Source organism: Ovis aries, chromosome 4 (assembly GCF_016772045.2).
Source record: "Ovis aries strain OAR_USU_Benz2616 breed Rambouillet chromosome 4, ARS-UI_Ramb_v3.0, whole genome shotgun sequence".
In the NCBI taxonomy this organism is placed as follows: Eukaryota; Metazoa; Chordata; class Mammalia; order Artiodactyla; family Bovidae; genus Ovis; species Ovis aries.
In genome coordinates this window covers 78,756,478-78,781,774 of record NC_056057.1, presented here as the reverse complement: position 1 = coordinate 78,781,774, position 25,297 = coordinate 78,756,478, and the positions used below count along the sequence as shown (strand labels likewise).

Genomic DNA, 25,297 nt, shown 5'->3' with positions numbered 1-25,297 from the left:
TAGTGGGAGGAAAGGCCTGAAATGCTGTCTACGATTCATGGACCACCCGAACAACAAAGAATTATCCTATCCAAAATATCAACAGTGACAAGACTGAGACACTCTGATTTAGAGTCATGTTTTGAGGGAAGCTGTTGGTTTTTCAAACATACCATCTCTTTCCCATCATTTCAGATCTGGCTGCTTCTAGCACGATGGTTGGGTAACCTTCCTGCCAATTTCCAAAGATCAAGGTCCTTTTAGCTGTGTCTGTCCTGCAAGATGCTTTCTGATAACATATCACTTAACAAACAAGAAGATAAAACATGTACTACCCTCAGAGATCTGCTGGATCATCGAAAAAAGCAAGAGAGTTCTAGAAAAAACATCTATTTCTGCTTTATGGACTATGCCAAAGCCTTTGACTGTGTGGATCTCAATAAACTGTGGAAAATTCTTATAGAGATGGGAATACAAAAACACCTGACCTGCCTCTTGAGAAATCTGTATGCAGGTCAGGAAGCAACAGTTAGAATTGGACATGGAACAACAGACTGGTTCCAAATAGGAAAAGGAGTACGTCAAGGCTGTATACTGTCACCCTACTTATTTATCTTACATGCAGAGTACATCATGAGAAATGCTGGGCTGGAGGAAGCACAGGCTGGAATCAAGATTGCCAGGAGAAGTATCAACAACCTCAGGTATGCAGATGACACCACCCTTATGGCAGAAAGTAAAGAGAAACTAAAGAGCCTCTTGATGAAAGTGAAAGAGGAGAGTGAAAAAGTTGGCTTAAAGCTCAACATTCAGAAAACTAAGATCATGGCATCTAGTCCCATCACTTCATGGCAGATAGACGGGGAAACAGTGGAAACAGTGTCAGATTTTATTTTTCTGGGCTCCAAAATCACTGCAGATGGTGATTGCAGTGATGAAATTAAAAGACGCTTACTACTTGGAAGGAAAGTTATGACCAACCTAGACAGCATTAAAAAGTAGAGACATTACTTTGCCAACAAAGGTCCGTCTAGTTAAGGCTATGGTTTTCCAGTGGTCATGTATGGATGTGAGAGTCGGACTGTGAAGAAAACTGAGCGCCCAAGAATTGATGCTTTTGAACTGTGGTGTTGGAGAAGATTCTTGAGAGTCCCTTGGACTGCAAGGAAATCCAACCAGTCCATCCTAAAGGAGATCAGTCTTGGGTGTTCATTAGAAGGACTGATGTTGAGGCTGAAACTCCAATACTTTGGCCACCTCATGAGAAGAGCTGACTCATTGGAAAAGACCCTGATGCTGGGAAAGATTGAAGGTAGGAGAAGGGGACGACAGAGGATGAGATGGTTGGATGGCATCACGGACTCAACGGACATGGCTTTGGGTGGACTTCAGGAGTTGGTGATGGACAGGGAGACCTGGCGTGCTGCAGTTCATGGGGTCGCGAAGAGTCGGACACGACTGAGCGACTGAACTAAACCTCAGAGAACTGAGCCTCATTCACCCCCACCCACTGAAAAAGCATTATTCCAACATTTCAAACAAAATGAGGTTTTCCAAGTCATGGTATGCCAAGTGCTCCCTCAGTTTGGAGCTGAATCTCTGCTCCTTTTTAAGTGAAATGGCTCTGCTACTCTGAGGTTAGCAGTTGGCTCCCAGATTAGTGGTTGGGCAGCTGATTTCACAGGTAGTTGGCAGGCCCAGGAGACTTGAAGCCCGCAGGCTCGTGCTGAGCGGGTCCTGTGTCCAGAAATTTACTCCCACGCAGGCAGGACGCAGGAGTGGGAAGGGCAAGAGAGGGTTCAATTGACTGAAAATGAGAGGCAAGCCTTCACCTCCCGGCAGGAGCCTCGAAAAGGTCCCTGCCTTTCACTCAAAAAGGAGATCTGATTTACAAAATACTTTCCTAGAAGGCAGTTCGCGCGTAAATCAAAGTCCCAGGTGTAGGGTTTACAAAGTACTGGCGTGTGGGTGGGGCTCTGGGTCTAACTGCTCACAGGAAGGACGGCCCCCAGGACACAGGTGTTCCTACAGTACTCAGAAGGGCCGGGAAGAAGCAGGGGGGTGCTGGGAGGACTCAGGACGGCTAGGGAAGGAGGGAGAGGGCCTCGGAAGGATAAGGACAGCGGGAGAACGGTAAGGACTCGCAGTGAGACAGCAAGGGGGCCTACAAGATCCCCAACAGCCCCTCACGCGCACGCGCAGGACCCTGCACCACCCCCTCGTTCGTGTTTCCGGCTGCTGTTTTCTGCATCCGGGGCACGAAAAGACTCCGTTAGGCCTGGGGCGGCAGCCCCTGACCGGAACCGGAAGTGGACCCCGAGCCAGGAGAAGGAAGCCGGTGGCCGACCCGTCAGCAGCCGGCGGCGGCCTCGAGGGGCGGCGCTGCGCTGCTCCCTGCGAACCGGTGCCGCGGCCAGGCGGGTGGCCGGCCCAAGGGCCCGGCGCCATGAAGCTGTACAGCCTAAGCGTCCTGTATAAAGGCGAGTCCAAGACGGTGCTGCTCAAGGCCGCATACGATGTGTCCTCCTTCAGCTTTTTTCAGAGATCCAGGTGAGCGGGCCCTGGAGGGCGGCGCCCGGACGGGGAGGCCCGGGGTCCGGGTTGGAGACCGCCCGGGGATCGAGGCCCGGGACTTGGCCTCCCGCATTGGAGCCGGTGGTCTTTTCCTCGGCCTGTAGCCCATTCTGGAATATAGTCCGTAATCAGGGTTTTTCAAATTTTCTATCTTATAAAAATGACCGGGGGCTTTTGAAAAAGTACAGATTCCCCTAGATTCACGCCCAGTTGAGTTCCAGCAATCTGTATTTTAAACCAGCAACTCCCACTCAGTGGTTCTGACCCAGGAAGCTCACGTGCCACACCTTAAGCGCCACGTTTGTATTATCTGGCTGGGCTTTCCAACAGTTCGGTGTGAGAGTTCCTGGTACACTGTCATATTATGGAGGAAGTCACTGAGGCCCCAGGAGATGGATACCAAACCAGCCAGTACTCCAACCCAAATTGTATGCTCTTAATGGTTGGGCTCTAGTGGTACAAAAGGGTTCTACAGTGAAGATTTGGAAGGAAGCATGGAGGTTTTAGGGCTTACAAGCCTTTGAACATCTGCGAGGCACTTTAATGCAATCAAGTGTGTGTTAGAAGTACCACAGACACTTAACAGCCTGTTCGTGGGAGGGGTGGTGGTGACTCAGGCACAAAAGGAGAAAGACCCTGCAAAGTCTGTGTCTGTAGTCACCCAGTCTCCAGGTCTGGTAGCATCTGGATTCTGTTTTCACTACTTCATTGGGTTGTTTTGTTCTTGATGAGAGTGGCTTGCTGGCGGGATCTCAAACAATTCCTCTTGTTATTTTGTTGAAATTTGCTGCTGCTTTTTGGGTCCTTCTTGGTACTTACCATTCTCTATCATGACCTCTAGTCTCTGTTCTGTATTGCTGCTTTTCTGTGATGGAACTTTGGGTGCTAACTTGGTTAACTCTTGATTCTTTTCCTTTCTCTTTCCCCTACCCACATTTACTGACGATCCTCAGAGATTTCACTTTAGGACTTTCATCTCACTGGTTTTCGGTATCCAGACCAGTTTCAGATGATTAACACAACTGCAGTACTGTAGGGGAATCTCTACAAGTGTCTCTTAAAACAACACATAATCCAATTGAGCCCACTGTTTTTCTCATAAGTCCTCCTGTCTTCTGTCCTGCCCACCTCATGATTACCAGAATGCGAACCTCAGGCCTTCAGAACGTTTTCCAGCTTTTCTGGCTCTTGTATGCAGAATGTCACAATGAATGCAGTTCTTCCTTTGTCTAATTATATTTCTACTCTTAAGCTCTGTCTCTTTTTAGTTTTATTGCAAGGACTTCCTTATTTTCAGACTTTCCACTAAGGGATTTTTCTGGTCCTAGTCACTCTCTCAGGATAATAATAACAAGTAATACTATGCACCAGACATCATGCTAAGTGCTCATTTAGTCATCACAGCACGTCTCAATATGTAGACAAAGCGTGGTGCAGTAAGTCCCTTACCAGAGGTCACACATCTTGTAAGTGGTGGAGCTGGGATCCCAGCCGGGGAAGTCCACTCCAGACATGGTGAGTCCTCACTCTGCTGCGTGGCTCTTGGTGTGATCTCAGGAGTGTATGAATCTGCTGGAACCAACTGTGGATTCCACAAGTCAGGACCCTGCACTGACGGCCCTTTATATGACATTTCCAGTCAGAGGCTTCTTGTTAACTCTGGTTCCTCCAGCTGGACTGTTGTCACCTGTGACTCTTCCATTCTGGCCACATCTTTTTCTTGGGCCCATGAACCTCCTCCTCTCCCTCAGCCGTGGTACAAACCATTTTCCATTTTCTTGTCTTGGCTGAGCCCTTGCCCTCAATTCCATCCAGTGTCCCAGGCCCGTACCATGGATTAGCCCCAGGCGACCTGAGGCTAGAGCCAGCATTCACTGAGGATGCCTGTCGCATTGCAGGGTCCAGTGTGTGGCAGCTGCCATAACTGACTGTGCGTCTGCTGAACAGTTTTTGCCACTTAGGTGTCTCCATCACAGATTTTGTTTCTTCCCGCTTCTTGGGAGTTAGTGGAGCCTTGAAAACAGGAGCTGGCCTCTGCTTCTCTGCTGTGTCCCAAATCATACCCTGACCAAAACATTAAATTAACTATAACCTGTAGAAGATTCCCCAGAAGTCTGAAAGTGGGTTGTTTGGGTCTGCTCGGTAGCAAGCAAATGTGGTTTGAATGGTTGAGATGATGTGTAATTATCTGTATTCATGATCATCGACAGAGTGTTTATTAGTTCTTCCTAAGGTTGGGAGGGAAGGAGTGAAACCAGGAAGCAATGTCTCCTTAGTGTATAAGCTCAGGGGTCACTTTGCATTGTGTTGGGGACAAGGTGACAGGAACAGGTAATATGTGTTGTGTTTCTTAGCGTTCAGGAATTCATGACCTTCACAAGTCAGCTGATTGTGGAACGCTCAGCAAAAGGCAGCCGAGCTTCTGTGAAAGAACAAGGTAAGAGGACTCATCACCTTGTAAGCATGTGCTGGCCTGGCTGCCCCACTTCAGGTGGCCTAGAGCTCTGTCCACAGGAGGGCTGCCTTGTGATGGAGAGGGCTCCCAGGACCACGATCCTCTGCTGGCTTCTCTCTTCCCTCCTCCTCCGTTTCCTGTTATGCAAAATTCTGTGTCCACTGTTGGTATGTCGGTTGCTTGGTTAAATCACCCCAAAAAACTTAGACTTGCTTACAGTTGGGGTCTGCCTCTCTTGGAGCAGTAAGCAGCCTTCCTGCTTTGTCCTCTTTTGCCTTTGGATTTGTAAACATCTCAGAAAAGGACCTCCAGCCAGCCCTGTTGAGGAAATACTGTATTCTGTGCTGCTGAGTGCTTTTGCCCAGGAACCTGGAGACCCCTTATTTTTCCTCATGACCTTAGTTTTTTCTTCTTCATGATTCAGGTTTCCTGTAAGAATTTTTAGACATTTTAGGGGCATTTGGTTAGCTATGTCATCTCTGAATCCTTTCCAAGTGACAAAAAATCATTTCAAGGATTGTGACTGTTTTGCAGAAGCCCTGTACAGACTGTACCTTTTGATAATTCAATGACTTCAGCACAGTTGTACTTGAGACCCCAGCCAGCAGTGGCTCATTTTTTTCTGGATGGGCTTTATCTCTTCCTCCCTCTCCTGCCCCGTCCCCACTGAGGCTCACCACAGCGTGGAGCAGACTAGGTTACTGTAGTGAGGAAGCCTGGGGCCCTGACAGGTGATTTCCTCAAGCCCGGAAATCTTTTACCGAGTTTTGTTGTGTATATATGAAAATGGAAGCCACTTAGCTTGTCCAGAGTTCCATCAGCTTGGAAGCAGAGCAGAGCACCTCTGAGGGCTGCAGCTTCGAAGACACAGGGGAGCCTGACCTCAAGCTCAGGGTGGGACTCAGACGAGCCCCTGGGGCTGTTTCCTGGGATGTTTCTGTGCCACTAGTGATCCTTCAACCCTGGCTTCGCGCACTGGGCCTTACGACTTTCACTCACCCTGAAGCAGGTGGTGTCCACACTGCCCGCAGAGCCCCCACACATGCTGCCCTATGTGCAGGGTTTCACCATAAACCTGGCTCAGAGCCGCATTGCTGACCCAGAAGACAGAAGCCCAGCACTGTATCAGTCCAGCGGCTTTGGCGGGTGAGAAAGTCTAAAGCCCTCTTGCCATCCTCTTGTCTCCTTAGAATATCTGTGCCATGTCTACGTGAGAAATGACAGTCTTGCGGGAGTGGTCATTGCTGACAGTGAATACCCATCCCGGGTGGCTTTTACCTTGCTAGAGAAGGTGAGTTTGCAGCTTGGCTGGACTGTACTTGGGCAGACAGGCATGGACTGGGGCCAGGAGTGACGTAAGGGATGAAATAGTGTGTCCAAAATCAGCCTGCTTTCAGCCTCCTCACTCTAAACCAAGAGACAGTCTGGGAGCCTTCTCATTCCTGTCTGTCTCATCCCGCCCTACCCCGTCCCCAACTGATTTCTGATTCTCATCTTGCTAGTGTCCCTGGGGCCATCTTGGCTCTCCTTGTCAGCCACAGAGTCCTAGCATCTCCCCTTCCCGGTGGGGCCCTCGGGTCAGCTCCGGCTGTGCTTTCACATCCTCTTGCCAGCTCTGCTCCTGCTTCTGCCCTGAAAGTCGTGACTTTCAGTTCCTTCTGAGCCACATTAGGATGCATGTTCTGCCCCATGACCCACCTCCCTTCTTCCCCTCCTGCCCTCTTTCAGGCCATCTCTGCACACACCAGGCTCCTCCCTACCAGCTGCGCTTCTGCTCAAGGAGTCCCCCTGCTGTCCCATCTTGCAGTTACAGCTGCTTCTTTCCCCAGTGTGGGGCTGGTGCCTCCTCATTCTTCAGTGTTTCTTTGTGGTGCGGATGATAAACTCCTCAAAGACCCTGGCCCCACAGCCCCTAAGACACTCATGCATAAAAGCGCATGAAGTCTGGTGGCTGCTTAAATTCAAAAGGCTACTTAAATTCAAAGGATCTGATTACCTTTTTTGAAGAATTGTTTTGAAAAAGGTCCAGTATCCTCTTTCCTGGAAATTCACAACCTGAGAAAAGTGGAAATCTGTAATTTGCATCTCTAATAATTTATCATTCCCAGATGAGGTTCATATCAGGCTGGGCATACTTGGATTTTAATTCCAAGAGTACTGAGGAAGAAGAAACTTAGACCTAGATTTTCTTCCTTGCCATTAGCCGTCCTCCTCTGCGTTCCTCTGTGGGTCCTGGGGTCCTGAGATCCTCCTTCGGATGAGCTCTGAGATGGGGCTGTTGTTGAGCTCCTCTGTCTTGCAGGTACTAGACGAATTCTCCAAGCAGGTCGACAGGATAGACTGGCCAACTGGATCCCCTGTTACTATCCAGTACACAGGCCTGGACAGTCAGCTCAGTAGATACCAGGTAAGGCGCAAAGGCTGTGAAGCAGAAAAGCCAACGGCCCTGATGGTTGTGACTCTGGGTGATGTAAAAGCTGATGTCCTCCTGAAGATCACAGGAACCTGCATAAGACCTGAGCTCCTAGGCAGGCTTTTGCAGTATGTGTTTAAGCAGCCTATGGTTTTTAACTTCTGAAAGTATATCCAGCTTGCTTGGTTTTGAGCCCTGTTTCCAGGCAGCCACTCCAGTCCTGACTTTTTTATTTTTGCTTCTTTCCTAGAACCCCCGAGAAGCTGACCCCATGACTAAAGTGCAGGCTGAACTGGATGAGACCAAGATCATCCTGGTAAGTAAGTAAATTAGGGACCAAGTTCAGAAACAGAGGCAAAAAGATTTGCCAGCAGTCAAGCCCACACAGCTGATTCTTGTTTTAATTATAGTCAAAGCACTTCTGAAAGTGGTGGTGGCCCACCTGTCCCTGTGCATCAGAGGCCTTGAAAGCCAGACTCGCTCAGACAGCCACCCTGTGGTTCTACCTCCATGGTGCCTGCCTTAGCCTGACCCACAGCCCAGCAGGTTCCTTCTTTTCAGAGTGTGGGTTTGGGTGCAGACTGAGGCTCTCTGACTAAATACAGGTCCCGAGTAGTCAGAAACAGGCCTGATTCAGAAGAGCAGGAACCCTGCATTTTACCTGAAATCTAGTTTGCAAGTGTTGTTTTCTGCTTTTGCTTTTAAACTCTGAGCTACCTTTGGCTTTGGAATGAAAGTTAAGAGATGACAGTCTTAAGGCACCTCTCTGTCTTCTGTAACGTTTCTCCGCGTTTCCTAACCAAGCCCTGTCTCTGCCTTCTGCTGCCTCAGAGCCTCAGTCCTGTGAGCAAGCACACAGAGGCAGGGGACACACACACACTGTCTTTCCTTGTCTCTCCACAGACAGATGGGTCCAGGTCACCCAGCCCATTCTGGCTGCAGTGGTAAAATCTGGATTACTGGTCACGCTGCCTTTTATCCATATCATTCATGTCTTGATCCAGTTAACCTTTTATGGTGGAAATCTGAGTTGCTCAGCCGTGTGTAGAGATAAAGACTGTTTTTGCTCATTTCTCATTCTGTGCCATTTCATATGTCCAAACCTAGGGTGATGCCAGTTGCCTCTGAGGGCCTTGCAGTTGAAGCAGTGGCCATCTGGGGTGGGAGCAAGTCACCCACTTCCTGATGGCCCTGATGGCGGGGCTAGGGGCTCTTGTGAGGACCTCCATCCATCCCTCGTGTGTTTGGAAAGGGTCTGTCTGCATTAAGTGCAGAGGTGCTCTCACAGAGCCGATAGTCGTGAGATTTAGACACAGTTCCCCTGGAAGAAGCATGACACAGCTGAGCAGTAGGAATATGTGTATGTAGATACGGGCACAGGGGACCTCTCCTGGAGTGTGGCTATCTAAGCCTGTGCTTTGGAGGATTTGGGGGCAGTGCTTTATGTCCAGTTAGAACCTTCTAGATCCTCCAGGAAGGTCACTAGGCCCTGTGTCCTCCACAGGTCTGGGTCACTGTGTCTTGATGCTCATATGTGGGGGAGGAGCCCAAAGGAAGCAGTTTGCTGTGACTGAGCTTCATGAGGGACTGGCGTCTGCTCACCTTGTGAACAGAGCAAGGCATTCTTTTGTGTCTTTCCTCTTGTCCAGCACAACACCATGGAGTCTTTATTAGAACGAGGTGAGAAGCTCGATGACCTGGTATCCAAATCCGAAGTGCTGGGAATACAGTCTAAAGCCTTCTATAAAACGGTGAGTGTGGCCTGGCCGCTCCTGGGCACCCCGTCACTCGGCTTTCCCTGCCTCTGGGCTGCTTCCTCCCTCCCCCAACCTCCCCAAGGTGAGGATGGGTCCTCCTCACCCCTGCTGTCTGAGGTATGCCACCTTCCCAGAGAGGTTCCGACGCTTCTGATTTGTTAACTGGAACTGGAGTGTTTAACCTTTTGGACGGTAGGGGTGCTGCATTTGCTTGGTCAGCACACACGTTTGCTGTCATGATGTGCCTTGGAGGGAGATGCCTGTAGGGTTAGGAGGTATCTGAACAGGAGGTGAAGGAGAAGGTAACAGAGGCCCCATGAACCAAGTGGGTACCTCTCTGCTCTCTGAAGATATCCTTAGTAAGAAACACCCCCCATGGGGTCAGATAACTTTATGGGGAGTCAAGGCTGGAGCGAAGGAAGAGACATTCTTGTTCTTTATACTTCGCTAAACAACAGGAAGTTTCTTCCTTATCGATAGCGTTAATGGAAGGTGGACAGAATAATCTTGGGAGTGTGAACTATTTCTGGATGGCTTCCCTCCACTTCTCTCTCCTTGGTGGTTCCAGAGCCCCTAGTAAAGCCAGCTGGTCCCCTCAGAGCTCCCAGTTCTATGTGTGCTGAGGTCCACCTCTTCAGCTCTGTTTTGTCTCTCTCAAGGCCCGGAAACAAAACTCATGCTGTGCAATCATGTGACAGCTGCCAGCAGAGGCCCCTGCACTGGAATGTCACCATCATTCACATCGGAACCACGGCCCCCCAGGAAGCAGAGCCACCTCGTAACAACCCAAGTGGGACAGACTCGACAGACTCAACTTCGGCTTTGGAGCTCCTGGGAGAAACCGAAGGGTGGATGGGGAACTGGGGGTGGGGAACGTTCAAATTCACATGTGTAGTTATTTTTGAAAAGATACTGAGGCCCCTGAATGTGTATTTGGGGGCCAAATGGAACCATAAAGCTCAGTGACTCCGTAGAGGCTGCAGGGCTCGTTTCTGATCCGACTTGTGCAAGGCCCATGGGGGGTTCAGAGCCAGCTCTTTGTGGATCTTCACATGTGTGGGTTTTGTCTGTATACTAACTATTAACACTACAAGGAGCAGGGTGCCCCGACCCCAGGACTGGGGAGGGGCAGCCACTGTGGGGCTGCAGGGGGCGTGGGGTCGGAGGGGGGGGGGCTCAGGCCAGTGCTTCCGTGTAGGGACGCGACAGCTACTGGACTTCATAAGTTCTGAGACCTGGTTTGCATTCCTGCTGAGATTGACTTTGACTTTCTGCGATACCCATCCAGCAAGCAAGTTCGGTAAAGAACCCTAGAAGTCGGGGAGGGGGCGCTTGCCCTGACTTGCCGTGTGGCTTTGAGCATCTGGATCAGAGCACGGGTGCTGCAGTCTCGTGAATGGTTGTCACTTGTCTTTCTGGTGACAAGAAAGACTGTTCTGACAATCACCTGGGACTTATGTCTTAGCAAGTGACCTTCACTGTGGCCACCATTACTAGGCACCAAGAGAAGATGCCATTCAGCCTGGGGGCTCCCAACGTCCACTTGTGGTCTGAGCTATCCACACTCCAGCCCAGCCCCCAGCAGAAGCACTGCTGAGCACCCCACCCCCGCCCCCACCCCCAGCAGCATGAGGCCTATGGCTCTGAGGCCCAGCTCTAAAATCAGGTGCAGGGAGCAACCCAGGCCGTAGCCCAGAAGGTTCCGGCTCTTCTCAGCCTTGCTGGTCTGTTGGGCCCTACTGCCATGCTGTAAACCGCCTCCTAGTGCCCTGCTGCGCTTCCTGAGGACGCCAGCTCAAGACACACCTTGAGAATCAGTCTCCGTGGACGCCCCTCTTGGAGTGGTATCAGTCAGTGTGGTCTCATCCTCCGGTGTCCTTCCTGAGCGCTGTTCTTGCCCTGTCGAGGAGCCTGACAGGAAGTGCCTGTGGCCTTGAATTCCCTGGCATGGGCCAGAGGTGGGATCTGCGTGGCCTCCGAGGACCCACCCTGTGAAGCTTACCTGCCAGCTGCTCATTTTCTTTGGGCACTGTACCACCAGAGGACTTGGCCTAAAAGTAGCCTACCCATGTGAGTACTGCCATGTCTACCCTTGACAGGCGCAGACCTGGCCTGCTCACCAGTCTCTGAGGTGCCCATGACCATCCCTTAGGGACGCTTGAGAGTTGTCTGACTCCTCCCACTTCGGAGGGTACGTGGGGGGGGGGGGGTGGCCAAGATTGGGAAGAGGGTGGCAAGGGTGAGTAGGGCTGGCCGAGACCTCTGCACCCACCCTTCCTCCAGCTCCTCTCGTCTTCTAATGTTAAATCATTTGGCAAAGTGTATTTTAATAACTGCTGCCTAACTTTTCTCTGTGTTCTGTTTGGAAGGTTCCTATCTGGATAAAGTTGTCTTTTGAAATTCCAAAATAGTCCTGTGCTTTGTTTTGGGCTTCCCAGGTGGCACTAGTGGTAAAGAATCCACCTGCCAATCCAGGAGACATAAGACGGGTTTGATCCCTGAATCAGGAAAATCCCCTTGGAGTAGGAAATGGCAACCCAGTCCAGTATTCTTGCCTGGAGAATCCCATGGACATAGGAGCCTGGTGGCTTACAGTCCATAATCACAAAAGAGTCATACACAATTGAAGCAGCTAAGCACACAATGTGCTTTGAGCCACAGGGACCCCTTTCCACGGGAGCCCTGCCCCTCATGCTGTGCCCCTGCCAAGTGTGGGGTTTGCCGTATCCTGGGGGGAGGCAACCTCTGCCTTAATGCCCCCATTCCCCCTCTCCACCCCCTAGACCTTTCTAGCAGGAAGTAGGGGAGGGAGCCCCAGAGTAGAGAGAAGCCCTGCTGAGTCCTGTGACCTGGTCCTCACTGCACCATAGAAACCACCTGGGAGGCTTCCTCACAGCCACAGAGCCGCGGCCACACACCCAGAAACTCCAGATCTGTCTGCTGGGGTGTGGAGCGTCCTGTGCCCCCCGGATTCTTGCAGGCTGGCAACTCTGGTCCTAGTTTAGGGAATGTCCTCGGCAGGTGGTGGTTAGACTGCATGCTTCTCACCTATTTCACTGCTGGCCTGGGACCGACTTGGAGACCCCTGGAATAGGGAGTAGCCTGGGCATTTCCGGCTTTTCCTGCTCAGAGGACCCACCAGGGCATGCGCCCAGGGAGCTTTGCCCAAAGCAGGTGCTCTTTAAAATGATGAATGAAAGGCCCCTCACTGACTTCCCTCTGCCTATCCTGCCATCCCCGCTGAGGGCGTGGGTGCCAGGGGACAGTTTCAGAGTGCTGGTCCACCTCAGGATTCCTGCAGGATCCCCAGCAGGGGTGGGGTGGGGCTGTGGCAGGTGTCCAGAGGGAGGCCTGGCCTGGAAAGCAGCCTCAGATTACAGCTGATAGGTGAGCGGAGCCCCAGATACTGCGATGGTGATGACTCTGCTCACTGGCTCTGTCCTAGATTCTCTGCACCAAGCTCTCTGATCTGCCCTGGTGCTCCCTGAGCAGCCCTCATGCCCGCCTGCACACCTGAGAGCCCCTGCCAGCTACCCCCCACAGGGCCAGGAAGGTAGCCTCCTGGCCCATCTGAAGGTGTCTGCAACCAGATGCCAAGGCTGGACCAGGAGGCCGGTTGTGCCCTAGTGGACAGGACTGAGCAGGCCTGAGGCAGCACCACCTCGTCGGAAGTCATTTGGACCCGTTGGGTGGGTGTGTTTGGTGTATTAGATTGTGTGGAAGCCCATATTTCTGTCCTGAGAAAGCTTAAGGTATGAGGTACAGACAGGCAGCGGCACCTGGGGACCAGGAGTAGAGGGGAGGCTGCCCATCTCAACATGAGGGTGTCTCTGGGGTGTCAGCAGGACTGCCGGGGACTGCCCAGGAGTGGGGAGGGCACGAGGCCTTTGAGGGGCCAGCGGAGCACAGGCAGGTTCCAACAGCCCTTGCCTGGCAGGGCCTAAATGTGTGCAGCCGTGAAGGAAGATGTTCAGAGAAGCAGGCGGCCCTGCATCCATGTGGCCATGCTGCTGTGTGGCCATGTGGTCAGGAAGCCATGGAGTCGGGCGGCCATGTGGCTAAGTGGTCAGGCGATCAGACAGATTGGATGGCCACGCGGTTAGGCAGGCACGCAGCCAGCGCTCTCAGCCAGTGCAGGCTGGGAGTGTTCCCAAGGAAGGCCCAGAGGCTTTGTATCCCTGTGGTGTGGGGGTGCAGTGGGTGACTGGGTGCCATGTCCCTCCCTCCATGTCAGGGGTGAGCTGCAGAGGGAAGGCTGGTGGGGAGCGCCTGGCTCTGCCACCCTGGGCCCTCAAGCCCCTCAGTCTGGGGCCACCTGGGAGCCTCTGTACCTGGCATCCCCCGTCTCCCAGGTCTCAGCTCTGGGCTTCTGCTGTTCGGGTCTCCTCATGGAGCCTCTCCAGGCCATGGCGGTCATCGCCTGCTGGGTCATCTTTGTATCCCAGCAGCCACCACTCTGCTCCTGGCGCTGGTGTCGTGTCTGTGTGCTGTCCACACAGCCTACTTGCAGGCCCACAGGAGCAGCCCTGGTGGCTGCAGGCACCACATGTCCCAAGCAACACGCACAAAGACCAGATAGGTGGAGGGAGAGAATGGACAGGGCAGCAGGGCTGGGGCCTGGAGCTCTTCCTGTTAGATCTGCCCTCCTGATCTCATCTTCAGAGACTGCTAGAGTGACCAGAGATTGGGGGTCCTAGGACTCAAGGCGTCATTTTTGGTTCCTGTGTCTGGGGCTAACAGGCCTTGGGGAAAACAGGGAGCGGGGTGGGAGCAGCTGGCAGAGTTTGACCTGTGGCCTCCTGGGGACCCCACCTGGGCATGCCAACTACCCAGGATGGGCTTGGGAACATCTGGCCTAGGGCTGCTGCAGCCTGGCCAGCCCAGGGCCCACACAGCAGGGGAGGGGCCTGCCTCGAGGTGAGGGGTCAGCTAGATCCCGGCAGAGAGCACCCAGATACACTTGAAGCAGTTTGTCCTGTTTTCCATTTATTTGCAGTTTCCCGAGACAGAACAAAATAATAATTTTGTACACTTACAAGGCTCAGAAAGAAAAGACAATGAAACTCAGCAAAAAGAGAGAAGAGGAAAGGCCGGCCAGCACCGTGGGCAGCCGACCCTCTGCAGGGCGGGCCGGCCAACGCCGCCACACCACGGACATCTAGCTAGAAGAGCGGGTGTGGCTTGCTCATGAGGGGTCATGCAAAAGAACTCTCCCCCAGGAAAAAAAAAAAAAAATCCCCAAATTATCCCAGACAGGCAGCTCCTTGGAGAGAACGGGTGAGCAGGGAGAGGAGAGGAGGAGGCCCCAGGAGGTGAGGGCGGCTGGGCCGCATACTGTCCACGGCAAACCCTGCCGCTGCCCGAGGCCCAGGGAGCCCTGCAGATGTTCACCCTGTGTCCATGGGTGGGGACGGCTGTCCTAAGCACAGCCGCAGACAGGCAGGCGAGCGTCCACTCTGAGCGTCCGTCTGTGGACAGTCCCCCTTGGAGACCAGCATCCTGTGTCCTGTGCCCCACTCTGGGCCCCTCCCTTGGCTTGTGTGGGGGGAAGATAAAGAAAATCCTTGTTGAAAACAACATGAGTTGAAGGGGCAGATATTGGGGTGGCGGTGCATCCTGCACCTCTGGGATCATGGCCCTTGACCACCTCCCGAGTATAGCCCAGGAGGCCAGATCATACCCATCCCCATGCCAGGCCAAATGCTTTTGGCTCTCTGCCACCACCTGACCACGCAGCCCATCCCAGAGGCTCACCAGAGTGCCCACTGGCACACAGGGGGACCTGCCTCCCCACCCCAGGATCCCTGTCTCTCGCAGCCCAGTGCAGCCCTCTGCTCCCTGCTGCTCTGGCTCAAACTCTAAAAGTGCAGCCTCTTCAGCAAACACTTGCCTGGCCCCTGCCTCAACCTGGAAGCCAGAAACACCTGCCCACCTCTGACCCCTCTCTCCTTACTGCCCCACACCCACATGGGGACAGGGGAGAAGGTGGGCAAAGACGGAGAGGTACCCAAGCAGAAGAGAGGCCAGCCCAGGGGGTCCCTTCCTCAGCGGGCTACTGCCAGCACTGTCCTCGCCCATGTCTCCCGCCAGGTGTGAGATCTGAAACGAAGGTGTGCCTCCCTGCAACCCCTCCCCCAGTGCACCACCCTGGCCCTGATCGGGCCAGAGCTGGATCCCTGAGCCTCCTTGGATGGCTCAGCATCCTCCCAGAGAAGCTGGCCCAGCCTCTGCACTGCTCACCCATGCTGGGAACACCGGGAGCCCACATCCACACCTTCTCGGGGAAGAGAGGAGGGAAGGGAAGTGGGAGGGAAGTCAGCCGTGCTCGGGCCCCCTTGCCACCCCCCCAGCCCTCCCCCGACAACACCTGACACTCCTGACCAGGAGCCATGCACGGCAGGGAGGATGCAGACTTCTTGGGGGGCGGGCACCGCCTAGCAAACACTGTTCCTCGGGCGGCAGGCCCTGGTGGACAAGTTCATTCCCCTGGCCAGTCCCTGGAGGAGGCCAGGAGTGGACAGACACGTGGAGCTTGGGTGGGGTGCGGCCGGAAGGTTCGAAGCCCCACAAATGCCAGTGATTTTTACAGCTTTTTCCCTTGTTTAGTTTTTTTTTTTTTTTCCTGTTTCATCGACGTCAATTTTGTGTGTGTGGTTGTTGTTGTCATCTTGTTTTTAAAAAGAAATCACATCTGGTCTTGGTTTTCTGCAGACACAGGCACCAGGGGAGGAACGAGGCAGACACAAACATGCGACAGGCAGGCCGTGCGCCCGAGGGCAGCTGGGCTCCAAACACCGAGTCTGTCCCGTGGTGAAACCAGCCGCAGCAGCTCTGAAACAGCGGGTGCCAGGACGAGCAGGTCAGCTCTGGGGGCAGCTCTCCGTCTGACCCGGGTTTGGTGGCTGCAAGGTGGGCACCTGCAGGGCTGCCCAGAAAGGGGCCTGGAGACCCTGACCCAGCGCCCCCACTCCCCTAACACCAGGCTTGCATTATGCCCAGGAACCTGCTGGGCCACCCCTTCCGGCCACCCTTTCCAACCGCCTCCCCCAGGCTGCAGCCCCCCAACCCCAGGCTGCGGTCCCCTCCCCCAGGGTCTCACCTTCACTGCAGCGGGGCCACGGGCGCCCCCGAGCAGTGGAAGTGCACGTTCTGCCACTTGCCGTCTCGGCGATGCCACACGCGGGTCTCCTCGGACTGGCTGGTGCGGGGCCGGCCCTGCCCGTCGATATACTGCGTGAGGCGGATGTAGGCAATGCAGGCAGCGTCCTCGCCGATGACGTGCACGTGCGGGTTCAGGATGGTTGTGTGGATCGGCTTGCTGTTCTTGGCGAGCACTGCGGGCAGGCAGGGGTTTGGCATTGTGCCTGCCCCCATCCAGCCCCTCTACCAGCCCAGCCTCCTCCCCCAAGAGCACCATCTGGCTCCCCCTCCCTGTCCCCATGTGTCCTCGCCCCTCATCCCTGCGGCTTGGGGGTTTCTGCCACAGAGGGTGGAGCAGTGGCCAGCTGACCCTGAGCATAGAGGGGACAGGGCTTCCCTGGGCCCTTGACTGGGGGTCCGTGGGCTTTCCAGGGGTACCCACCTTCTTACCCGCCCCCTTGCCCCTCACTCACAGTTCTCGAAGTAGAATCTGTGGAAGTCCATCCCTTCAACCAGGTTGCCCAGGGCTTCAGGCTCAAATGAGGTCAGGCCTGGGTCGCATATTTTCCTAGGGGGCAGACCCAGGTGAGGAGGGGCCCCTCAGAACCGGGTGCTTCCATCCAGCCCCCTCCCTGTGGGGAAGCCCTCCAGGTCCACACCTCCCTACCCCAGGTCAGGCCAGGCGCCCCGACTCACGCGTAGGCCTCGAAGTCACCATTGTTGACAGCCTCGATGAGCTGCTCCGTGATCTTGATGATCTCCTGCTTCCGCGCTGCAGGGAGACAGCTGCCCAGTGACCCACACACCACCTATGCCCGCCCAGGAGCGTCCAGGCAAAGTACCCCGCCTCCATCCCCATCTCAAGGCTGCCCAGCTCAGACTGCTCCCTTCAAGGCCACCCACGGCTTCCCGGTTTCCAAGTCCAACGAGCTTCCATCTTGTTTGTCTTAAATACGATATCCCCGAATGAGACACATACTACATCCATAGCACTGCTGCTGCTGCTGCTGCTGCTAAGCCGCTTCAGTCGTGCCCGACTCTGTGCGACCCCAGAGACGGCAGCCCACCAGGCTCCCCCATCCCTGGGATTCTCCAGGCAAGAACACTGGAGTGGGTTGCCATTGCCTTCTCCAAAGCATGAAAGTGAATAGTGAAAGTGAACTACTGGTCTGGAAAATGCAGGTCAGGGGAGCAAAGCCTGCCATGACCACTCTGCATCCCCAGTCCCCCCAGGCACATGCCCTGGGCCCTCAGCAGGGGATGACCCTGTGACACTGTGACCAGCCTTCCTGGCTCCTGCCCCCCAGGCATTGCTCTCTAGTCCTCCGTGCACCCAACAGCTCTTGTGGAGGGTGGGGCAGGTGTCTACTAGGGGCTGACTCACAAAGCAAGGAGGGGATTGGAGGCTGCAGGGCCAGGCCTCTGTACGAAGGCCAGGAAGCAGAGCCCAGTGGAAAGCTGAGCATGGGCCTCACTGCCTTCTCTCCGTGGAGGCCCACAGACTACCAGCTGGCCTCTTGCCTCTTCCTGCCTCCACCTGTTTGTGATCCTGGGCCCCAGGCCAGTCGTCTGGCATAGCTTTTCCATCCTGCACCCTCCACCTGAGGCCCTGGGCTAGCAGCCTTCTCCAGGTTCTTGCCCACTTGACCTCTGGTCCTAGACTGACCCAGTCCCTGGGGTGCTCGCCTGGGGGCCCCCCTTTATCTCTTAGACTACCATTTATTTTCAGGCTACATATTTTAAACACGTGGAAGAAGCACAAAGAATAATATAGCCCATGCCCTGCTGGTTCACATCTGACAATTTTTATATTTGCTTTAGATTTCTTCCAAAGAGAGAAAAACTTCCACATAAAGTCACGGTGCCCGTGTTCCCTGGAATCTTGTTCTTCACTCACTCTCCCCAAAGAAGTACCATCCTGAGTTAGGTGCTAAACCACGCCTGTGCAGATACATCGACACCCAAAGGCACACAGGAAACACATACATGTGTGTGTGCACACAGCCACGGACACACCCACACGTGGTGATTCCATAACGCAGTAAACGCCAGCAGCAAAACCCAGACCCAAGAAGAGCACTGAAGGCGGCACCCCAGTTCTCTGCACAGCCCCTTCCCCGGTCACGGCCATGCCCGCCACGCATCTGCACACCCTCACACAGGCGTTGTGTCCCTCTGCTCCCCGCAGTAAGGAGGACCACAGGCACTCTGCAGGGCCACTCCTGTGGATGCACATTCCCACCCGACCAAGCCTAAAGACAGGCGTCTGTTGCTCTCCAGCATCCAGCTGCCAGTGCAGCTGGGCTCCACACAAGTGTGAGTTGATCCACAGCCTACATTCCCAGAGTGCAGGCTGCCAGCTCCCAAAGATGCACGTGCCCAAGGCCATCCCATCAGCACCTTCGGCTGTCTGGGTGTTCCCTTCTCCCAGGCGCTCAGACGGGAAGGGGACAGAGCCTACAGCAGGAGATGCTGTATGTGAGCGGGGGCGTGCCCATGTGTGAGCTGGGAGCCTGGGTTGTGCGGCACTGGCTCTGGACAGTGGCTGCTGGGTGAGCGCTGTGACACCCGAGGGGTCCAGTGCATGCACGCACATGTGCGTACATGTGCCCCTTCGTACACATGGGTGCGTACTTGTGTGTGTGTCTGTAGTGCATGTGCACGCCAACCTGCCCACACACACACACTGCCCTGTCTAGAAGAGACCCTCTCTCTGCACTGACTGTGCTTCTGCTGGCTTCTGTTTATTTGTTTTTTCCTTACAGAACTCCATGTCTGGACTGTAACAGGGTTTGGGCTTCAGGCTGTCTCTGCAGAACCCAGGCCCCTGCTGGAAGCTGGCCTCCAGGAAGGGGGCCCAGCTGCCCTGATGCCCCCGTCCCCCCGCAGAGCTCTGTCCCAGCACAGACACATGTGGGTGGTCCCTGTCCTCACCTGCTGGATGTCTCATACCTCCATCAGCACACCTCCACCTAGGCCCACCCCATAACTCAGCTTCTCCCCTCTCAGGGCTTCCTCTGCAGCCTCCCCACCTCTCGGCCCTCCGCCTGGGCATTTCCCAGTTCTGAGGGCCCTCTCTGCTCTGGGATCTCATCAACCCCCACTCCCAGGTCACCTGTCATCTTCCTGGAAGTGGCCTCAAGCCTCAGTCTCTGATCTCCTACTGCAGCCCAGCTTCCCCACCAGATGCCACCCCAAGGGCCAGGGCCCCTGGGCTTGTCTGACAGCAGCACCTGGCGCCTGCCCCTCCCACCCCTGCCCTGGGCGGCTGGTCACCCTGGACCCCACTGCCTCCCTCCTGAAGCACCACGTCATACCCCTGCTCAGGAGCGCCCACCTCCCACTGTGAGTCAGCTCCAGGCCATCCTGCTAATCTTGCTAAGGGGACGTCTACACATCCCAACATCCCAGACACTTGTCAATCCCCCCTCTTGACAGACAGCGTGAGCTGTCTCCCCTCCAAATGTGAGCCCTCAGCCGATAACCTTGCAGCTGGAATTGAGACCTTTTTTTCTGTTTTGTTTCCCCAAGCACTCTGATTTTACGATCACCCTACTGCACCATGGTAAGTGGGCTGAATTTTCCACTTGATGAGGTAATAGTGAGTATTTTTTAACAAATCATAATTTAAAATGGAGTCGGTGTAAAAAGAAAGTATTAAGTAAATAGAGCTCTAAGGTCACAGAACACATTGCGAAGTCTGAAGTTCGGGAAATAGCCCCCATGCCCATTCTGCAGATGGGAAAGCTGAGGTTGCACAAGCCCAGCCACAGCCCAGGAATGAGCCAGACGTTCCTGACCTGTGGAAGGACTCTGCCCTCTCCTTCCTTGCTGTACAGAGCAATCCTGCCTCCCCAGGTGGCACACTACGCAAAGGGACTCCTGGCAGGGGGAGGGGGAGGGCTGGCTATCAAGGACAAGCTGCCTCCACCAGGCAACTCCAGAAACAGAGTTGAGGTGCATGGGCAAGAGTCTGGCATGGGAGAAGTCCCAGAGTTGAATCAAAGCCCTATCCACTCTGGCTCTCTTAGGGGAGAGCTAACAGGCCAGGGAAGCCCAGACATTAGCAAAGGGTCCAAGAGGACCCTAGTGACCCCAGGTGGACCCCAAGCAGCTGCAGGGGCGCCAGGATGTCCCTAGCCACACCAGGAAGGCAGCTGCACAGGATCAGCCTGGATTGTGCATAATCCCTGATTATGGAGAACTCAGGGCGGGCCAATGGGCACCAACCCATTTACCCCTGACAGCTGGCGGGTTGGCTCCCGGGAAAGGAGGCTGCCCGTGACCCAGCCCAAGGATGGCCCTCTGCACCCAGGCCTCTGTGCCAGTGGGGGAAGTCCCTGGCCCCAGAACTGGGAAGGGGGGCCACTCCACTCTGGCATTCACCCACTTGGCCCACTGAGTGCCAGAACTCACCCTGAAGTGGCCACTCAGAAGTCCCTTCTCCAGGCTGGCCCGACCTGCATCCCTTCACCCAGGACCCACACACACAAGGAAGCTGGCTGCTGGGAACCCCAGGTGGAAGGGCAGGAGGTAGGAGGACCCCTCTTTCTGAGGGACACTGATAGGGGCCACCCCTCCCCTCGGTGCCCCCCACCCAGCACTCTCTCCCTCCCCTGCACCATGTAGGCCTGGCCACACGTGCCAGGAGTCCAGGCCCCAGGGTCCCCTCCACTCAATCCTGGTCACAGCCCCTTCTGCGGCCCTACCTCCAGAGTCAGGCTCAGGACAGATCCTCAAAGGGGCAAGCCTGTGCTGTGCCTCCCCTCCCCCACTCCATCAGCCTGTCCTCGGAGCTCCCCACTTGGGGCCAGCATGCCCCAAAGGTGGGTCATGGCCTTGGACCGGGGTCATATTGCAAGGACCCCTTGGACACAACCCTCCACATCTGCTACCCTCAGCTTCGTTATCTGTGAAACTAGGGGCCACAAGGGTCCCGGATTTTGGGACATGGAGGCCTCTAAACTCAAACAAAACCCCACACAACTGGGGACAGGCACAGGTTCCTCTGTGTGCCCACCAGCGAGACTCTGCTCTCCCACCTCTGAGAAGCATCTCCACTTCCTCTAGCAGAGCCTGAGTTCAGGCCACAACCCCCAAACCCCCGGCCTTCCCCTCTGCTCCCAGGGCCTCCCTCCCACCCACCTACCCCCGCCCTGGCCCCCAGGCATGGCTGGCAGGGGTGGGCGGCGGGGATCGGCACCCCCACAGCCCAGCACTCACCCAGCCTCTCCCCAGCCATGCCCGGCCCTTGGCCCCGAAGCAGCCTCGCTTCTGAGAGCCCGGTGTCTCCCCGGAGGAGGGGGTGGCCGCCGTCCTGGGATGTCATCCATCCCTGTAAGCGATACTGGCGAGCAGTCGGCAGACGGGCTGCAGACGGCAGCAGCGGCTCCTCCCTGCCGGGGGAGGCAGCCCAGCCCAGCGCCCGCCCCCAGCCCGCCCCCCAGCCCTAGACTCACCAGCCAGGGCCAACCCCAGACGGCCCGCGCCCCATCCTCACTACCACTATGGAAGAAATCTGCAGCTCACAGCCCCTGGGAGGGAGGCTCTAGTTCAGGGAAACCTGCCTCCTGCTTCTCTCCCCACAGGTGCGCATCTTTAGCCAAACGGCAGCTTTGTGTGGAATTCCCTGGGTCCCCCACCCAGGAGCCGACCCCTTCCCAGAGCCAGGGGATGGCGCACTGCAGCTGGAGGTCTCCACACCTGAGAGCCCCCAGGAGCAGCCAGCGGGGCCACTCAAGGTGCTACTTACACGGGGTGAGTGGGGGGCCTGGGAGAGCCGGAGACGGGCAGGGTGGGGGGCCCTGGGCTTCTGGGGTCCCCGAACCCCTCCTCACCGTGTTCAGGATGTCAGAGATCCTGGGGGCTGGGGTGGAACAGACGAGACGTGAACACGAGGCAGGCGGGGGACACGCAGGAGAGAAAACCTATGGGCTGATGAGCCAAGCCAGAGAGAGTGGGGAGGGGGGGGACGGAGGGGTCATGAGGGGACAGAGAGGGATGGAGAAGGGATGTGGGGGGTGGAGGGGGACGTGAGGGACAGGGGTGACAGAGAGGGGCATGGGGAACGAGGGGGAAGCTTCAGGGCTATTCAGGCAGCTGCACCTGTCTGACCAGGTGGGGGTGGGGAAAGCTGCTGTGGGCGGAGGGTGCCCTCCATAGAAGGGCAGCCTGGCCCAGGAGAGGAGAGTAGGCCCGCATGGGACAGGCCCGGGTGGGCACCCCCAGGTGAGACGGGATGGGTGAGTGGAGGAGTGCACAGAACGCCCAGCCCCTCTGGAAAACTAGTTCTGCAGGGAGGCTGGGCCCCTTCTTCTTCCTTTAAACCCACAGGCCTCTGGTCGAGAGGATTTCTATAACAGCTCCTTATGCCTGGATGCCCGGCACGGGGCCAATATGAAGTCAACGTGACTGACAAGGTCACGGCCCATGGCCCAAGGGGCAGGGTACATGGCTGCCCTGGGTGTGGGAGACCCTCAGGGGGTGAGGTCTGGGGCTGGACAGCAGTGCAGGGAGCCATGTGGGAGGTGGGGGTGGGGGAGCCGGGGGAGAGCTGCCTTGCGGAGTTAGCGCGTGCGCCCCCTGACGCCCAGCCAGGCCGGACAGTTAGCCAGGCCGGACAGTTAGCCAGGCCTTGGCAGCCTGGTCCAGAGGCAGTTGAGGCCGTGCATGGCAGGATGCAGGAGCCACTTGGCAGCAGAGGCAGCAGGCCTGGGGCACTACTTACATGGGGTGGGCAGGGGGCCCTCGGCTTCTGGGGTCCCCGAGCCCCTCCTCATGGAGCTCAGGATGTCAGAGATCCTGGGGGCTGGGGTGGACAGGAGCAGACATGTGAGGAGGCGGCGGGGCAGGCTGGTGGAGAGGAAGCAGGCCTCCCACTCTCTCCCACCCCAGGGCCTGTCTCAGGACCAAGGAGCCCCGGCCCTGAGACCCCACAGGCCAGTGGAGAAGGCCCAGCTCGAGGGGCAGAGGTGCTGGGGAGCTGCGTTGAGGGGCTGCGAGGGGCAGGCTGGTGCTCGAGCTCGGCTGGCCCTTGGCCCTCGAGTGAACCCTCAGAGGAGCTGCTGGCCCCTCCAGGAGACCCCCACAGCAGCAGGGCCCGGCTACTTACATGGGGTGGGCAAGGGGCTAATGGGAGCCGGAGACGGGCAGGGCGGGGAGCCCTCGGCTTCTGGGGTCCCCGAGCCCCTCCTCACGGAGCTCAGGATGTCAGGGACCCTGGGGGCTGGGCAGACAGACGAGACGTGAACACAGGCAGGTGAGCACACGCAGGAGAGACAAGGGGGTGCAGGAGGATGAGAGGAGGCTAAGCTAGAGAATCACACGGTGGGGTCCAGGGCTCTTGGGGTACCGTCACCCCCGTGTGCCCAGGGCTGTGAGATCACAGCAGGTGTGTGAGGAAAACACAGGACTACCCGCAGGGCTGGCCCCGGGGCAGGAGGGTTGTGTACAGTGCCTGCCGGGACCGGCAGAGGGCAGGCCTGAGCCCACCGGGGCTTCTCTGCATGTGATGGATGGCCTAGCTGAGGCTGAGACTCCTCTCGCCCCTGCCCTCAGGCATCTGCCGATCGTCTCCCAGCCAGACAAGGGGTTGGCATGAGGCTGGCTGGCTGGCCCTCTCCCCCGGGCTCCTGCAGTCTCAGGCCATCTCAGGCCCCCGCCTGGTTGGGGCGAGGGCAGACATGCAAGGACAGGGCCTGGGGGAGGTCTGCGTGACCTCCAAGCTCCATGCCGATGGCTCAGGGCCCACAGTCCGGGGAAACCACACGAATGTCCACTCACTCTACATCCAGAGGCCAAAGCCTTGGGCTAGCTCACTTCCACTCTAGGGCAGGGGGGATACTCAGGACAGGGTCATTGCATCTCCCAAACTGGCAGAGTGGCCACCTCTAGCCCAGCGCTCATCTACGTAGAGTGTGGCTGAGGGGCAGGCTCCCCAGGCGGGGGCCAGTCACCCGGCCTAGGTAGAATGCAGACCAGATCCCCTCCCTGGGGCAGCTGAGAAAGCTGAGGGTGGAAGAGGGGCTCCAGGGTGAGCATACAGCGCCCGGCACCCTGGGGCACTGGTGCCAGACAGAGCCTGAGCCAGCTTGGCCTGGGATCCCTGAGTGGGGAACGGGGCACACGTCTCTGCAACCTGCCGCCCAACAATAAGCCCAGGAAATGCCCCTTGATGCCCATCCATGTATCAACTGCCAGCTGGGTAGGCACAGGTTTAAGGACCTTTGAGAGAAGAAACAGCAAATTCAACCATGGAAATTGGGTGCACAGCCCCCGGAGCAACTTGGGGGCCCATGCAGAGAACCGTCCCGTCCAGGGCAGTGGATTCCACACTGGTCAGGGCGCCCAGGTCCGCCAGGCTCTGCTTGGATACTCTGCCCGAGACCGCCCAGTGCCAGTCTGTACCCAGCCTCAGACGGGGCTATAGGCCTGAGCAAGTCACCCCTCATCGCAGGACGAGGCCTTTGCTGTCCCAGCTCCCCACCTGCCAGTGGCCTGCCCACCAGCCCCGCAGGCGGGGAGGTTGGATACCTTTTGTGTCTTCATCCTCTATGGTGGTGTGGGTGCTGTCGGATGACTCCTGGGGAGACACGGGGAGGCAACGGGTCAGGACATGGACTCTGCCCCCACGGGGCCCAGGCCCCAACCCCAGAAGCCCACAGGCAGCAATGGAGCTTCACGCCAGACCCAGGGGTTACCCATTTCTAGGCTGGGCCACTCACATCCCCAACAGCTGAGAACCCCAACTTCTCCTTCTGCCAATGAGACACGCCCAGTGGAAAGACTAGCATGCTCAGAAGACACTCTTTAACAAGATAAAAACTGTGTTGGGTTTTTCTTTAAAATTCCAAGATGCCTGGGGAAGCAGGAAAGCATCCACAGCCCGCCCACTTTGGCAGACAGGGTGGAAGCTTCCAGCAGGTCCTCGGGAAACTTGACCCGGCCCGGTCAGAGTGCGGCAGCACCATACCTCCTCCC

At 56.3% G+C, this 25,297-nt stretch overlaps 2 protein-coding genes across 14 annotated transcripts in view; one reads left to right on the top strand and one right to left on the bottom strand.

Moving 5' to 3' along the window:
* Positions 1-2,284: 2,284 nt before the first annotated feature.
* YKT6 (YKT6 v-SNARE homolog) lies at positions 2,285-10,151 on the top strand. The gene is made up of 7 exons (XM_004007985.6): positions 2,285-2,529; positions 4,908-4,990; positions 6,199-6,299; positions 7,311-7,415; positions 7,672-7,737; positions 9,071-9,172; positions 9,838-10,151. Exons 1-7 carry the CDS (start codon positions 2,426-2,428, stop codon positions 9,871-9,873), a joined length of 597 nt encoding a protein of 198 aa, XP_004008034.1. The 5' UTR covers positions 2,285-2,425; the 3' UTR covers positions 9,874-10,151.
* Positions 10,152-14,143: 3,992 nt separating this feature from the next.
* Positions 14,144-25,297, bottom strand: part of CAMK2B (calcium/calmodulin dependent protein kinase II beta) — a 90,804-nt gene continuing 79,650 nt past the window's right edge. For 5 of the 13 annotated variants that reach the window (XM_027968714.3, XM_027968717.3, XM_027968718.3 and 2 more), the window contains 8 exons: positions 24,851-24,899; positions 23,430-23,543; positions 23,046-23,126; positions 22,071-22,184; positions 17,015-17,090; positions 16,792-16,886; positions 16,278-16,512; positions 14,144-16,009 (listed from right to left, as the gene is read on the bottom strand). In XM_027968714.3, the coding sequence (XP_027824515.1) occupies positions 16,280-16,512; positions 16,792-16,886; positions 17,015-17,090; positions 22,071-22,184; positions 23,046-23,126; positions 23,430-23,543; positions 24,851-24,899 (762 nt within the window). In that variant the 3' untranslated portion in view covers positions 14,144-16,009; positions 16,278-16,279. Of the gene's footprint in view, positions 16,104-16,277; positions 16,513-16,791; positions 16,887-17,014; positions 17,091-22,070; positions 22,185-23,045; positions 23,127-23,429; positions 23,544-24,850; positions 24,900-25,297 lie in introns of all 13 variants that reach the window. The other 8 variants (XM_027968721.3, XM_027968723.3, XM_027968725.3 and 5 more) reach the window with 3 other exon arrangements.

Excerpts from the sequence above, each read along its gene's own strand:
- YKT6 (XM_004007985.6), top strand. The coding sequence starts at position 2,426 with ATGAAGCTGTACAGCCTAAGCGTCCTGTATAAAGGCGAGTCCAAGACG. Across the intron at positions 4,991-6,198 it reads AGCTTCTGTGAAAGAACAAG|AATATCTGTGCCATGTCTAC; the intron begins GTAAGAGGACTC and ends TTGTCTCCTTAG. Across the intron at positions 6,300-7,310 it reads CTTTTACCTTGCTAGAGAAG|GTACTAGACGAATTCTCCAA; the intron begins GTGAGTTTGCAG and ends TCTGTCTTGCAG.